The 17,129-nt window shown below is 40.4% G+C and overlaps 1 protein-coding gene and 1 long non-coding RNA gene across 6 annotated transcripts in view; one reads left to right on the forward strand and one right to left on the reverse strand.

The window, feature by feature from the left end:
* LOC111248272 (ankyrin repeat and BTB/POZ domain-containing protein 2) overlaps positions 1-17,129 on the reverse strand; it is a 48,095-nt gene that overhangs the window by 5,916 nt on the left and 25,050 nt on the right. For 2 of the 3 annotated variants that reach the window (XR_015324129.1, XM_022800336.2), the window contains exons 2-6: positions 3,882-4,700; positions 3,314-3,553; positions 2,652-2,846; positions 494-615; positions 81-404 (exon numbers count right to left, since the gene is read on the reverse strand). Coding sequence is in view for 2 of the 3 variants with exons in the window: in XM_022800336.2 (XP_022656071.1) it covers positions 81-404; positions 494-615; positions 2,652-2,846; positions 3,314-3,553; positions 3,882-4,633 (1,633 nt within the window). In the remaining variant the exon portion in view is untranslated. Of the gene's footprint in view, positions 1-80; positions 405-493; positions 616-2,651; positions 2,847-3,313; positions 3,554-3,881; positions 4,701-17,129 lie in introns of those variants that run through there. The other variant, XM_022800339.2, reaches the window with a different exon arrangement.
* The window catches only part of LOC147756803 (uncharacterized), a 51,552-nt gene continuing 36,006 nt past the window's right edge, over positions 1,584-17,129 (forward strand). For all 3 annotated transcript variants that reach the window (XR_015324143.1, XR_015324144.1, XR_015324145.1), the window contains exon 1: positions 1,584-1,798. This is a non-coding gene — a long non-coding RNA (uncharacterized LOC147756803). The remainder of the gene's footprint in view (positions 1,799-17,129) is intronic.

Raw genomic sequence — 17,129 nt, forward strand, 5'->3', positions numbered from 1 at the left:
TTTTTTAACGAAACAAAAACACTATTTTCAGAATTGACTCGCTATTTGTGATTGATTCTAAATTAAGCAGTCCTACCAACCTTTAACACAACCATATGCCAACCACGGTGGTAACACAACCCAAAGAGCGGATATCACCTCACTTTTCCCACAAACTCCAACAGCCCGCGCAAACCGTTGCGCCTCGCGTGCAATTCTTGATAGTGGCCTTTGTAACAGAAAGGCGAGCTTTGGAAGAGAATCGCCTGAAATACGTGGCAAAAACTCCCGAAGCTTCGCAGAGTTCTCTATAACACGATGAAGATCAGTTGTGTTCCAGGGAGGACGTTGAAGCGGAGGAAGCCGTTGAGCTGCGGTAGCTGCTAGTGCCGGATCCAGCCAAACGAAGTCGTTCGTTGCGTTTGCTATAAATATAGTATAATATATTACTAAAGTTTGTCATATTGGTTTACAACATAGATTATTGTAGTTGCCGAATGCTGAAGTTACTTACAAGTAATATTTGTTGCGACGGTTTCTACACTGGACTGATGGCATGCCCTCGGAGAAGATTTTTTGGCAGAAGGAAGGCTTGTGCAGGTGATTTGTTCATCCGAATCCGTCGAGACGGCGCTTCTACAGAAATAAAGTTAAGAAGAGAAACACAGAAGAAGATATTATTTTTAAACGAGAATTAAAAAAAGCTTGTTTGTCAAAAAAGGAATTGTGTTGACCAGGGCCTTAATAGTTAGCTATGAAAATCGATTTGTACTTAAAACAATATATATATAAAGAAGAGACGTTCCCTGTAACTAAAATCGAGACGAAAGTTATTTGCATACTCTTAAGAATTGGTGCTAAATGCCACAGAGGATGTCGTTCTATACCCTTATTCATATATATTATGTATTAGGTTAGATGGGATAATGGCGATTTTGGTTGCTCTTTACCTTTCGCTGGTAAATGCTTCACAAGGCTATTGCTATCGCTTTGGAATTATGAAATTTTACTTGCAGTTCGGACTTTAAAGCCGTATTGTGTGTGAAAAAAGCGTGTTTACAACACATATTTTTGAAAGTGACCTTCATCGAAATGGTAAAGTTAAATGAAGTGCGTCCTTGAAATCGAAGAGCATTTTTTTGATTTAGTAGGCCACGGTTTAGTATTTCTGTCAGCTATAAAATTCTGGTGGTACACGCCGTGCCTGTATTAGGTTGTTTCGGCACCTTTTTAACTTCTGTTAAAGACAAATAAGAATTGACGCCGATCGCCACTCGACATAGCCATCCACGGGCTGCAAGTGCTAGATCTGAATAGGACGATGGCGGTAGTCCTGTGGAATAAAGAAGGATTTCCGACGCTATACAACACAACGCAGAAAAACATCAAACAATAATTAGAACTGCTCACTTGTGAAGGCAATATATATTTCGGCGCAAATCTAAATGATAACAACAGCCATTTCCTATGTTGGCCACGAATATCTTATGTTGAAACATCCTTTCATGCCTACAACAAAAAAATTCAAATAGAAGATGACAAACGCGGCAGCGTACGATCCCAGATCAGCTCAGAATTGTTTATGATTCGTGTAACTAAATACCTACACAGCTCCAAATCCGCATCAGTCTAACATCAATGCGATGAGATAGACAGCTATGTTTACCTGCAAGTTGGCCATACCTCAATTTGCCTATGTAACTTAACCAAGATTCTGTAAATGAAAAAATAGAATACCCTCGTTGAATTTTGGCTTCTACTTTGGTGCCTGCTTGCAGAAAATGTCTTGATCGAAGATATAGTGGTCTACCATAAAATGGTCAGTCGAGCGTACGCATCTTCATCATAATTTCTATAGTATTTTGTTAAGATACATATCTTACAGGTGCATAGGGTCTTGTCAACTCTATCAACATCCATACTTTCTTACTCTTTACTGTAAAGTACATTGTATGCCTATAATAAAGGTGCTGGCGGAAAAAATATTCTATCCTTTTAGCATTTGCTCATTGGTGACAAATGTAACAAACAGCCACCGAGATATCCGAGACAAAATTCCGTTGAAAGATCCGGATGAATAGATGTCCCAAAAAAAATGAACTGGTCAATGTCCAACCGGAAATGGAATTGGGTCGTTTTGGCCTCACTGTGAGCGTTGGAAGTTGGATTGTTTGGAAAAAACAGGTGACATTATCAAACAAATATCATCACAGAAAAGAGACCGCTCTACGAATTAGTGTATTACTTGCTCCACGACAATTAGGCTATCTTGGTTTGTAGAAGAGCCGCCTTTTTTACATATGGAATTCGACAGAATTTTTCTTGCGTTAGAAATAAAACAATCGAGGGCGAACGATGAAATTGCCCATAACTGTACGACATATAGGTCACAGTTTTAAAATCTATGTTCGAGTCCATATAGCTTGCATCAGCTGTCACTGGCCTGGGGGCTGATTTGAGGTTAGTGAGTGTTTTCATGTTGGATCCTGCCACTTGACTGAACATAACGTAATTACACCAAATGTACAATATATACACTATAAGTATATGCGTCCGATTTGCTTGTATACTTCGTAATGAAGGTACTTCTATTAAAATATGCTTTTCATATTGACACTTTCAACAGATCGCAAAAACAGAGCCAAAAAAAGATAACTCTTAAACTGATTTACCGCTGACTCCTAGCTGTGCCGTTATTTGTCAATGAAACGTTCCCGGTAGAAAGATTCAACTTATGTAGTAGTTGTTCTGGATCAAAGGGGATCGCGCTATGGGAGCCTTCGATTTCTTTGGCATTTCCACACGGCAAGAGCGCGTAGTCGCTTGCTGTGCTCTCGGTCATTGAAGCATGTCCGGAGCTGTCGCACCTGTTAAGCGAAGGCAATCGTCGTTAAGTTAAATGTTTGGCGCACGTTGAGTCCTCATAGATGTAACGCTGCTGGCGAACGTACTTTTCTCGTAGCTGGGATTGCCGAAAGCTAGAGAACGTATATTGTCGGTCAAATGAAAAACGTAATCGTTCAACCCCTATGCGCGGAACGGAAAACTGCCGTTTTCAAAGCTCAGATTAAAGTCTTTTTGTCTGCTGATTGCTATTGGTAAATCATAAAATGAAACTAGTATTACGTATATGTAATCGTGTAAATTCTACTTTTAGTATAATTCTTTCTCAGAAAATGAGCATTCTATCAGTTGGTAAAGGTTCATCATTTACCAGTACACGTATTTTCAACCCTTTCGATTAAGGTGGATAAAGATGGACCCGATGGATAAAGAATACGAAAATTGTCAAAGAAAATGAAAAAGTGACTCGGAGAAGCTTATTGAGACGAACCTTATTTTCTGTTTCTGTTGTTGCTGCTGCTGCTGTTCCTGCTGCTGCTGCTGCTGCTGCTGCTGTTGTTGCTGTTGTTGTTGTTGTTGTTGTTGCAATAAAAGATCAAGAGATTGCGGAAAGCTGAGTATGTTTCTTCTGCGTTGTTTCATCCGTTGCGGCAGAGATCGGCGTCGTACTTCACCCTTTTCGGTCGAGCTCAGCGAGTCAGAGTTACTCAAGCTACTGCTCCCGCCAGCTCTGCAGTCAAGTGAATTTACATGTTACATACGTTACTCTGTAAATAGAGGAAGGTTCACGGCTCGAAGTCTGTGAACTTTGCAAAACAAAGCCATTAACGGGTCGTTGTACAGAGAAAATTGCACAGGACGACTTCAATTCGCGCTGTGAATTACCTAAATATAAGTGCAGTAGTCAGAGTGTTTGCGCAAAATCATGATTAAACATGGGCCAAATAAAACTGACTGTTACAGACGCCATCTAAGTTCGTACGACAAGTACTTAATGTGATTATAGTTTCGTAGATTCGTATGTCCTCTGAGGGACGTTGGGGTTAGAAAGTACCTACCTTCTCTCCACACTAACAAGCATTTTTGTTACGTCTATATCATACACATCATAATCTTCAGATGGGCTAGTTTCTTGATTGCCGCCTGTCTCGAAATCTGCACCGTCACCAGCTACGCCTGCACGTGCTGTGTACATGCCAACGCTACCATTTTTACAGCCACTGATAACCTCCAAGCCAGCAAATTTCTCACGATTAGCTACGAGGCTCCCACAGGCTGTGTTGCTGTTTCTGCTGCCAGAAACGGGAGTGCGTCTCTGCCGTCCGTTCGATGGCGAATAACGCGTTGATGACGAACATGAAGAGGGTGTTGCCGATCCTGTGGAGGCGCCTGCATGCGGCGTATGAGGTCGAGGACGACTCGTTGAACGTGGGCGAGGTCGGTGAAGTGCGGGTGCTGACCCTCCAGCAAGATTTCTCTGTAGAGGCCGTTGCGACTTTAGGGGAGTGCATTCGACCATGTCATCGGTGGCGGTGTCCTCCCGGAACACGTCGTTTTCCAGGTCAGCGCAGTTCAGCTCAGGAAACTGTGAGCTGCTGGCTGTGCTTGTAGATCCCGGAGCAGCTCCGTCGCCGGGGGCTCGAATCTGAGATGCTGGCACGACACACCGATCACCTCCGACGACGATGAATGCCATTGGACCGTGACTCTGTCGGACATCGCTTAGCCTACGCGGTTTTGGCCGGATGATGTCAGGTACGTGGGCGGCGAATGTCGAGAACTCGGGAACTGGATGCAACTCGGTTGCCATTTTAGCCAGTAGAGTCTAAACGGCCAGAAGTGAAGACAATTCCAGATTCAGCAATCCGAACGATGCCCTGAAAGAAGAATTACGTATCAGCGTACCATTAGTTAGCTAGAGTGGTTGTATTTCGACACACGCATACTAACTTAATTAAACCTTCACGAACACAGTAAAATGGCTTACTGTTCTATTTATACTCATTATTTTTATTGTTTCGTGTTGAATCATTTTGCGTTTTTTTTTGCTTATCTGCTAGTTTTCTTATAATCAGTATACTTTTGTTACGATAAAATGCGTCATTTGATCACATTGATTTTCATGAACAAATAACTCTGGATGCAGTATTTTGGTGAGGTAATCACTATCCCTATAGAGCTATCCATAGAATGTTGAGTTACTTTCGTCTGACATTGCAAAAAAATAATCACACTATCGCACAGTGTTTGTGGTATATTTCATCAAGAGCAAGGCCTGTTTATCCTATCATATCGTGCCATTAGCAGACGACACCTGTCACAACGAAGAGTAGTCGCGTATCAATACCGTTTAATATGCCAGTTTATTACTAACATAAAGCAAGACTTTAATAATTTTAATAATTCTAGAAATAAATCAATTGCTGTCAGTCTGATACGCCTTACATTGTGTATGGTGACCAGTTACTATCGATGGAGGTGAGTTTCGCTAGTTTACCCTTTAGAACTAAACGCCTCCATAGGCAATTGAACGGCTATGCTGACGATGGTACAACAGATCATTCATTCAGCGTATGTTAAAGTGTTATATGTAACATAATATGCGTTCTTTATTATTTAAGGGGCGTTACTAGTTCATTCAGCATATTGATTTGCTGGGACAATTTGTGACACCGGGCAGCCAATGAAACCTTCTTCTTTCGTTCCATAATTCATAGCTATTACGCTATTGTATGTGCCGGTGAAAGGTCAGGGACAACTTGATCTCACGATGAAACTCAAATATATATATATATATAATGTGATAATAATCTTGATATATGTCTAATCGGGCCATGAGCAGCTCATACAATGTTTCCGACGGACGGAACTGTGTGTACTATAATGAAGAAATTAATTTCATTTAATTAGGGATATGAAGCATGTGAATTTAATTCGTCAAGCAGATTGCTGAAGATTAAATATTTTGCTACATATACAATATAATAATATAAATATACATAATCTTCGCCGCGAAGAACCCGCAGTGAAATATTCGTCTAGCACCACAATAGCCCTTCTGTTGGTAGGGATTGACGATGTTGCGTAAACACGACGGGCACTACTCGTCAGATATTAATTTTCCCCCTGTTACGGCTCGATTCGTCCTTCTCGAAGCTCTGCTGCGCCTGGCGGATGTTGGCGCCGTTGGCCAAGTCGTTGCCTTGATTCTGCTACGTAAACAGCTTTCCGTCGTCTGTGTGGTATTTAGCAGAGTCGCATCCCTTCCATGCACCTCTTATTGTTCTTTCCATACATTCGATTAAACGAAATATATCGCACGCCGCCTATTTATGCAGGTGGACTCTGTTCCTCTTCTTCGTTACTTGACTGCCCCCCGCGATCAACCCACTGCTTTCCTCTTGACGTGGACAATGTGGAAGATGAGTACGATGATAGCAAGTTTCGATCCTTGTCGAGGCTGCTGGCTTGCTACGTGCTCTTAGGTGCGACCGTTATGCAATCAAAACCATCGTTACACTGCTGTAGAGGGCCTTGTTAGAACGCTGCTAGTTATCGCCGCTACCACATCGTCAACGGTTAAAATGACGCCCGTTTCCGAACGGAAAACATCCGGCCGAGGTTCGCTGCCGTGACTGGTAGATGGGGGGTGACGTTGCTTTAAGGAGGCGAACATGTTCCTTCGCTTTCATTTCACCGACTCCCTAATGTGCGTCTAATGCATGTGAAGAGCTGGAATGGTCCTTTCAAAGCTCGGCTAAACACTACGCAACTTTTCGTTCGTATGGCAATCTACTGATGGGCCTGTCGCGTTTTCTTCGGTCGGTTGGAGATTGCTTTAGCTGACGGTGTCTTCTAATAAATTTTCATTGTGTTGTAATTGGTGAAAAGCGATGCAGATGCCAATCACCTTTAATCAACAGATGCTTTTCAATTAAACCAATTAGACGGATGGATGTAGGGGACTGAGGCCAGACCTTTCAGGGTGATAAAAAGATGGTGATGTTTTTCTCTTTGATACCACGGTATGTTCTAGGCGTGCATATGTTTTGGGGACGCGGGCAAAAATCAGACAGTTCAACAAAAAGAACGTTCTCGAAAAGTGCGTTTAGGGAGACACACTTGCAGATTAAGCAAATACGTAATAGTATTGAGCGGAACATACGTTAGATCTTATCAACGATATTCGAAAAAGAAACTTAATCCAAATAGTAGTATCGATAAAAATTGAACATAAATAGATAATGAAAATAGATATGAATAATAATAATAATAATAATGAACTTCGAGCGATATCATAAACTACTAGCACCTACTAACAACGGTATTGTAACGGTATAGCAACTTAATTGTCCTAAGTCGTTTGGAACGTCTGTTACATAACGAGCATTTTCAAAATCACTTACAAGCACGCAGTCACGTAACTCAGCAGTATAACTGATGACGAAATGATGTTGGTAAACGAAAATGCTAGTAAAAAAGGACGATGCTGACGGACAGCTTTTCAGTGAGTCTTTGCTACAACTGCTTTTGTGGAAAATTTTTTTCAATAACACTCTGCTGAATTTATATTTTCGCTGAAGACAACTTAGAACGTAAGTAAATAAAAATGTAGGAGAGCGTTTGTTGTTGACATGCAATGTGAAGTTTTAAAAATCAAAGAGGCCGATACACAAAATCCCTATTTGAAACTCTTTCGAAATTATGCTAGAAAATTCGAAATAAAATATTTTACATAAGCAATGATACCATTGTCCGTGAACATACATGTAACTGTACACTTTTTTATGTTACGTACTTTTTGATAACCGCCTCTGTTGAACTGCAGTCTCAAGATTACAGTTGTGGTTTCTACAAGTTGATGACAAAAGAAACAAACAGATGTATTCCAGATAAGCCGAAATGTTTTTACATTAAGTTGCAAGAGTGCTAGCAGGACTTGGATAAATGTACCGAACTTTCGTAAACGATAAAAAGACAATAAAATTGATCTAAAAATTATCTCTTCTGTGAGTGCGCAGTACACTAAAAACTCATCCGACAAAAAGCGAAGTGGCCATGGTTTTAGATGGTCGTCGGTGTTTCGATAATTTTTTGTCCGTTTTTTTTGTGTCCATCTGGCCGTGCCTGATGCGTGCATCAGACATTAAAATGGAATCGTATCGCTCAACTGGCCTATATTTTGAATCCCGTGGAATCCGACGGAGAAAAGCAAACGACAAGAGTCAAACAGAGCGCGTTTTAGCAACGATTTTGCAAAGATGTTACTCTTTCTAACCAGTTACTTCTGTTGCTGCTGCTGTGGTTGCTGCTTCTGCTTCTGCGACAAGGACATATTAAGAATCCGGCCAGCCCTGTTTAATTGCTCTAAAAAACTTTAGTTTGTGATCTACTTCTATTCATTCTTTTGTTCGTTGAGATAATGCCCGCAAACAGTACAAGTTCGCCAAAAATGATTTGGAAGGATTGATATCATTGTCTCCCAACCATTCTCGCTGGTGTGCTTAAATAGGAAAAAAAATATTCATATTCATAAAAACCATTAATGCCTGTGTGTGGTCATCCATCCGTCTATATGACGTCAGATGACGGAAGCACGTGGAAGCAGTACAAGCCACAGTTTACCGCAGACTGGCTCAGGTAGCCTATATTTTGCAAAAATCGGATTTTTCATGCACATTCAAATGTGAAGCAAATTATCACAAATAGAAGCTTTTTGATATTATCGACAATACTTGGCTAAAGGGTCGCATCTGTCCTATCATTGAGCAACGCTTTAAATTTGAGCTTCGACCGAAGCACGTTTTTCGTGCGTCGTACATCTGCGGTTGCTCGTGTGAGTGCCAGCTTATCTGGGGCTTACTTGATCATTTGCTTCGATCCGCAGCGTGGACCGTACTATGAAATACGAGAGTTCACCTTCTATTCCACTTATACTGCTGTTACGAACACAATACTGCTGATCGTTTGTCTCAAAAAGTTCGCTGTCTTTGTGCTTCGCTTTTTTAGTTTGTTTCTGTGTTTATGCCGTTAAGATCAAGTCGCCAGATCGATCAGTAGTCTTAGTAACAATGCGAAAAAGAAGACGCTAAATATAGGCTATTCTATCGATTTGCAACATAACTAAAGTTGATCAAATATAGCTGGTCGGCTCGAACCAGCATCCGGAAACACATTGTATATATTATAAATCGTCTATGACTGAGCTTAAATGTATTGTATATTAGTACAGCACGTTTTTTCTGTACGATCATAAGAATCCTCAACATCAATATTCGGCCACAAGGTCTAGTACGTTTGTGGCCTGATGGGACTCATTTTGAATGTATTATGGCAAGTGTAATGCGTAATATTCACGCCTCTAGTCAACGATCCATTGAACTATGACGTAAGAGGACTTGTGTTGTTTTCGCGAAAGCTTGTGTGGCCGCTTCGGACGAGGAAAGCACATTTATTCACTGGTTTATAGAATATCGTTGTCTGTACATGGTGTGGGGTTTTTCCAACTTCTGATTGCGTCTCGCTCATCGAACAACTAACTCGATACCGATAAATCCATCCTTTTTTTACTACACAGAATAACACGCACTTCAATGCAACATTACATACAAGCAACACTAACTAATTAAAAGCCTTTGTTTTCTCCTGTTTTTATAGATCAGTTTGCAATGATCGACACATTTTCGAGAGCACAAATTCGAATATGGACGTCCGTGGGCGCCCAATCGTATAGAGGCGCACAATATGGACACGAAGGATGAAAAACGTTATCTTGTTATTATTACTGCTATTGTTGTTGTTGTTGTTGTTATTATCAGGCGACCGTTTGGTGTAAAGTGGTGAAATTGTGATTATTAATCATAATTGTTTCCGTGCTCATTTGGCCTTGCGTCGAGCTAAACTCTGCTTCTTTATGAGGAGAAGTGGTACTGTTTCATTCCGTCGTCGGCAGAATATCAGTGTCGCTTATCTGCGACATTCGATCAACCTGTGACCTCTAGCATTGCAAAATATCGAGACACGTTTTCGTCTCGATAAAATCTCAAAAAATGTATCTAAATGTACATCACTAGAGGTATGATAGAAGCAAATTTGTATCGACGGGTATGTTGTTATATTTCTCTTAATTTGACTACTGATTACCACGATTGTCAGTGATGTTATTGCAGTGCACTGGTCTTGGCGCGGAATCTGACCTAGTTCTCTTTCATCTGAATTGTGCCTCTTTCGAAACTCTAATTTCATATCGCCCATATAAAGTTCGAAGGGCTTTTCGTATCTACCTTGTTCGTCCTGCCGACGTAATGTTATTTGGCCTGTTTGCAGGCGAACAGCAGTTGTGAACGGCCGCCGTCCGTTGTCTAGAAAAAGCAAAGTGATTGCGCCGGCGAGCGACGTACCGCACTCGCTAAAAGGGTCGCAAATATCTATTCAAGTATATAATAGAAAAGCATAGAGAGCAATCGGGCTTCGTAGACGGCCGGAAAATGTCTGGACCCGTAAACTCAAGGGTAGCAATAGCTTGACAAGAGGGATGGTGTACTTTATTTCTAAATGGACTGTCTTTCCGGTCTACATTACGGTTACTATGATAACCGAATGTACGAATTTTGTACGTGTGTGTATCAACGCGGATATCTACTGAAATCGGTTCGCTTACGTTGGCGATTATAAGAAGGGGTCCAGTGAGAAACAGCAAAGCGCTCATTCTTCCCTGTTTCCAAATGATGTATTCTGGGAAATCAACGTTTTACGATCTTTTTGCCTACTAGCGTTCGTCGGACGAATAAGGCCTCTTAGAAAAAGCTATAAATGCTACAACGCTACCATTCTGTATGTAGTGTATACTATATCTTGAACATTGCATAGATCACGCTATTGTGGGAAGTGCGAATCCAAACGGAGGGTGACCTGCTAGCTGCTCGTAACGACTCTGTTGAGGATCATTACGTCAAGTACACGTATGTAAGTCTAGCAAAGCTATAGAACGTCTAACGACCGTAACATACAAAGCTAGTTATAAGCTAACTCGTGCAGAATGCTCACAGGTCAACGCCTGATGTTTCAGTCGTTGAAGCATGAATGGGCCCGATATGAGGTAGCGCATCAGCACAACTATCATAGACAAACACTTGAATATTTAGTTTAAACTAGTAAGCGAATACTGAAACTACTGCGGTATACTGCTAAATATCTAGGAAGAGCATTGAATTATATATTACCGGTTTATAACTGTCTTATTTTGAATCCATTTGAACGTTTCGCAGCTCTTCATTTTGAGCGATCTAATTGATACCTGTTGATTAAAACTGATATATGCTTATCATACCGTATTCTTGGATCCATTCTTTTCATCCATAATCTTATAAGCAAAGCTTTATTTTTGCGCATTTTTGTGAAGCTTAATATATGAGAAAGGATCCCAACGAGTCTCTGGTGTGATTGATGTTTTGCAATTTTCTATTACGCTTCTCTCTAACTCTTGTTCAGCTGCAACACAGCTCTAGCGGTTGTTTATGTGTGCATATATAATGGATACGGGCGTCTTTTCCCAAGCGAAAAAATAGCGTCGAAGGCCACCGGGAAATCGCCATTTCGACCGGCCATCGACAAAGACAAAAAAAACGATGTGTTTCCAATAAAAATAGGCGCACAAAATAAATCTATATTTGCTTTAGCAGCTGTTGCTGAAGTTGGTGTTTTGTTTAACTTTTATAGACTTTGGAAAAAGTTGATAGATGTTGAATCGGCTGATATCAGCCATTGACGCAACAGCCATCGGTTCTATGCGTGGCTTAAATAATTATAGGGTGCCATTTAAACTCAGACCGAAACAGATCGCAACTTTGGGTGCATCGCCGAGTGTATTAGACAACTACACTACCAGCCGTTCGTTTACCATGACTGCGAATCGGGCTGGAGACTCTGCACCGTTGGGGTACGCGGGGTCCTTTGTTGGGCCGGTACGCCATGCTCGCTCACTGTCGCCTTCGACGAATAATAGAAGTACAAGCTCGAATGTGCGAACGGTTTGCAAATAACCAACCGGAGGTAATGAAAAAGAAAAGACGCGACAACGCCAGTCATTTTGTTAGACCTTTATCGTTAATTTATTTGTTGACGAGTGTTTTCTGAAGTGACAGATCGTCAATTATTTCATATGAAGCATATGTCTGTATGTATATGGCCTGCGCATGCATACATGCGTTGCGGTCTGAAGAAGGCTTGCCGAGGGGAGGGCCAGCGGCATTTTGAAAATGAAGCGTTAGAACACGAATGTGTTGTATACATCGTTATTTTTGAGTTATTTTTATGTGATTTATATTTTCTATATGATATCGTTTTGCTGGACGTTCGATTGAGCTTATGCTATCATCGAATCCATGCAAGGATCCGTCAAAAACGTGCGCTCTCGTCACTCGCTGGAATCCGACGAAAGCAAGCTTACAGTTCTATCGGGTGGAATTGACCATAAGAATATCTGGCCGGCTATCGTGTAATATATTGATTCTTGTTTGAAGAACCGTCTCTTGATCACCTGTGAAACTCCACTGGAAAAGGGATTTCGTTCTTTGCTAATTCAATGATAACGTCATGTATAGTAACTACTCAGACGGATAAAAAAGTTGAACGGCAGTAACGTCGGTTCTACTAGAAGTATCGGAAACGTTTCTTAGCGTTCGCAATCGATGCAAGCTCAATAGCTTCCGTTAAATGATCTCTCAAGTGCAAGTTGTAAGCGCGTGAAACCTTGCAGTTCAGCAATGGTTTAAAAATCCCTTTCTCTCTTGATGTATATCATCTAGCATTGCCTACTAACTGCTAAGAATGAACGTCGTTCATATTTTTGACGTGTTCTTTTACCGAACGTCGGTTTTAGTTGCTGATGACCGTCTTTGCATGGATCATCCATCGCTTTCGTTCGTGACTAACGTTAAATAAAGAAATCTGAGTCACTTGCGTTAAAAATGTTTCCAATTTTCGTTTTCGACAGCCAGTAATAAGCACACGCTAAGGTGACAGCGTTAGTACACATGTCAGGAATTTAACCAAAAAACAAGATGGCCGTTGAAAGATATGGCAACAAAGGCGCCAAAGTTGACCGTAAGTGCGATTATCCATCTACAATGCATGTATATACGCGGGTCCTGACATAATAACCGAAGCGAACCAACGGTCGTGATTTTTTCGCTACCATTTGCTAAAGACCTTTGCTGAGTTTGTTCGGCAGAGAAATTATATCCGAAATTGTCGCGCGGCTGGTAGCGCATCGCTGATTCTCTAAACAAAAAAAAAATGCTGCTTCATGTTCAAACGATACATATAGTAAAATAAATTTGTCTGTATTATTGCGACAAATACATGTTAAATGTGTTAGTGCTATTATTTGCTATACTAGCAGCTTCTTTGCTTAACTACAGGATTACCGTCTGTTATAACTCTAAGATGAAGAAGGTCTCGTGAAATATGTATTGTTTATTTGTAACAGTATTATATATAGTCGGCGGTTTCCTTGTCATAGCATCATTATGTAACGTTGGCAAAAGGAGTCACAAATAACTAGATTTGAAAACTTTAAATGTACAAGGATGTTCGGCATACGCAATCTCACACTGTCAATCTGCTTGTCTCAAACGGTTAACGAAACAAGTTGAAAACATGTAATAATAAATATTAAGGTCATAAAAAATTCCATTTATTACATTAAGAACTTTACTTTTAGAATGATATGCTACCAACTGAATTGCTAAAGTGCAGTATTTGTTAGATCTGCGTAATTATACAGACCTTAAATGTGCAAAATGTATGAACTTATCGTCAAAGCACAAACATGGCTGCCATATACCGTGTGGCCGTTTGTGGCTATAGTTGCCGCCGCTGAATCCAAGCATACGACTTCCACCTCTCAAAATATAGGATTACTTTCTTTTTCTGTTTATGGTTACGTTTCCAGTTCCAATAATTCATTTTGTAAATATTTTTCCAGTTTTTCTATTTTATAAGGAATCGAACAATTTGGATAACAAATGATGAATCCGACGTGTCAAAGTCTGCCCGAGGGAATGACCCGGTGATAATAGTGATTTTGCAGTTCTGTCAACCATGTTCGTTAGATTGTTTTGTGTCTAGTTACCTTTAGCGAGGTTCCAGCTTGTTCTGAGATGTGGTTTCAAATAGAAGATGACCGGCAGCAGAGTGGCAAGTATACTGAATTCCTTGAGGATTACAGATGACCTTGAAGAGGTAGCTAAATAGGCATGATTCTATCGAATCGAGCTAAGTGTCTATCTGTATTACTTCAACTATATATTGCTTGTTGATGAGTGCCTCGTTTAATGCCGTTTTCGCTCGCAACATCCGATATTTTGATGTGACGTTTATCGGAGCAAAGAAAATGGTTGAGCACATATTTTGACTACGAAAAAACACTTTCTATTTTCTTAAAAACAATAGTCTTTGTGCAAGCAGAAATGGCTCGAATAGATAAAGTCGTAAAAACAAAACTGTGCGAATATTACTTAAAAGCACAATACACACACACCCACGCTCACACACTCTCTTACCACAACCAAGACTAAATTTCAAACATGTCTTACACATTAACATAAACACATCTTAGAAGCCTCGCTGGATTTACCTTCAGTTGCACGTGGAGCGCAACGTATTCGAACTTCATTTCTATTCGAGGTATAAACTAACGTGCCCTATCTCTTTGCTCCATCGAAGGATTATTGCACAGAAGACCCATGCCGAAGCAATCTGCGCAGAAGGCAGTCTTAACTCTACCCAGCGGGGATACATTTCGACATGTTTTGTCTCTCCTGTCTTGAGTTCGCGTCACTAGTGGCAGGCTCTATGTGTTAACCTAATAAAAATAGAATTCGCCAACGGATGATGATTGAGCGGTTCGAAGGGTCAAGCTGGCGCTTAAATGAGGAAACGATGTGGCGCAAGCGTTTAAGAGGAGGGTTAACTGGCACACGTTCCAACCATAAGATCCATCAAATTTTGATCAATTGCTTCTTAATAGATAATCATAACGTTTTGAATGTGTTCCAATAGACGGCTCGAAACGGAAAAGCAGCTACCGATAACGAAGAAGCATGCGCCGGGCTGGCGGATAGACACTGTTTTCAATTTTTTTTTGTTAAACGTAGAGATTTTTTGACGTGGTACAGGGTTCTTAGTCGATACAAGCGGCATGAGTCACGGTTATCAATTGTATCTTAATTCGATAACACCAAATTGCGATTAGAGAATGAAATTCTATGAAGTAATTAGAAATTCTTTAGGTAATGCGTCCCGCTCCTACAAGTGACAGCGTTACTTGTTGTCGGTGATAACCGAGGTGATTTCAATCATTATGCTGTAGCATAGTGTAATGACTACCTTCAACAGCATAAGCTGTTCGGATTGTGTGTGTATTTTTTTTTTATTCTTATTTAAAAATCACACTGTATTGTATTTTACGAACGGACTGTGCTGGCAATAAAGCCTTGCCGTCGTTTAAGAGAATCAAAGCTAGAGAAAACGGCAGTTGAACGCGGAAACACTTTTGGAACAAGTCTTGCCGTTGACGAATGTGCCAAAGTTCAATAGACCTCAACATAATGAAGTAATGATAAGCTACTATTTTCTGGCACTTCCCGTTGCTTATTGACATGCTCTATCCGTGGGGGAATCGCTATCATTATCAACGAATTCATTGTTTTAAAAACTCGTCTAATTGTTCTGCGTGCTCCACACAAAGTCAGACATTATCAACGTACCATTGCCACCGTTGCTGAATTTTAAGTGTTTCTTCGATGAGAGCCTTTGAACTAAATGAAATATATGCTTTAAAAGTGATACTTTTCTTTTTTTTTTTGATGACTTGACAGTTAATTTTTGTTTCTTTCAAAGTGTGGTACTATGCTATCAGAAAACGTTGCCAGAAGAAGTCGTCTGCGTTCTCTCATCTGGCGATCCGTTTATTCGTGATTCTTTCCAACGCGATAGCGATAAACAGATTCGTTTTTTCGTTAGCCACAAGAGTTTTGAGGGATGCCAAGGTGTTACCTGAGAATAGTCAATGATTTACGTCGTTGAGCCACGTCGCAATTGGGTACTTTCGTTTTGACAATAAAAAAAAGTGGATACTAATCGAAACTTTCTATCGGCCACAGGTAAGATAATTGTGTGAAGACAAGTTCTTATAAATAAACATAACAACAACCAGTTTAGTCAACGACGCCTAATAGTATCCTAGATATGAACTTAAACTGATGTGCCGACTAATATGCTTAAATAGCGAGCGCTGCAAGCGATTTTCGTCGGAAGACGAGCCGCTGATTCGAAAATGCTATTAATTAAATGCTACTGTAAATAAGGTGATGTACGAAGGGCAAGTCTTCCGTAGTAAATAATTAGCTTGTTAACAAGTCCTGCATTGTCAGAGTAACGCAGGTACTTTTCTAGGCAATTATACTCAAGATAGTTAGAAAAAAAAGGTCGTTTAACTATCAGATACTGTACTTTAACTCTTAGTAATTTGAATAGATGCGGAAGTCTTTCAGATCTTTTTGTTTCTAACGAGCACCTCTTTTGTCCGAACTCCAGATCAAGATCCTACTCAACCGATAGCCCACCTGTGTGCGCCTCCCAAGGTGTATAGGGCGATTAGACTATCGGATATTTATTGCAAAGAGAACTTTTTTAATCGATTTATGCTCGACCAGAAGGTATATGCGTCTCTGCTGTAGGCCCGATGATGGCCAATGACGTTAAACCTAGAAAGATGCTAAATAATTCGATACACAGATATAAAAAATATTTCGATAGCCCTTCTTTCATTAATACTAGTAGTTTCGCATCTTTTCCTCCAATTCTTTCTACTCCCGGACAACTGTTTTCCAACAGATATCCTCAATTGCCGGGCTGACTGATCTTTACCCCGCACTAGGAAATATCTTACGGCACAATTACGTGGAGGAGAAACAAACTGATTTTACTTTTCCTTATTAAGAGCTACAAGTTAGATTTTGCTACGCTATTACAAATACTTATTGCAAAAATTTCGTTTAAGAAACTTCATGCAACCTGCTTTACGTAAGTCGAGATAAAGATCTCAGATTTGCTTACGTATAAGTTTTTCGTGTTTCCTATCTATACACACATACATACATACATGCATACAAACGGCAAATCCCAAGAACACGGCAACAATCGTTCTATCTTAAATTCTGCTATTTAGTACGGATCGGAACTGTGTTTTCATTTAGTCCACTGACTGTTACATTGTATAATACATAAGGTGCTACCCATAT

This window comes from Varroa destructor, unplaced genomic scaffold (genome assembly GCF_002443255.2).
Source record: "Varroa destructor unplaced genomic scaffold, Vdes_3.0 BEIS01000003.1, whole genome shotgun sequence".
NCBI lineage: Eukaryota > Metazoa > Arthropoda > Arachnida > Mesostigmata > Varroidae > Varroa > Varroa destructor.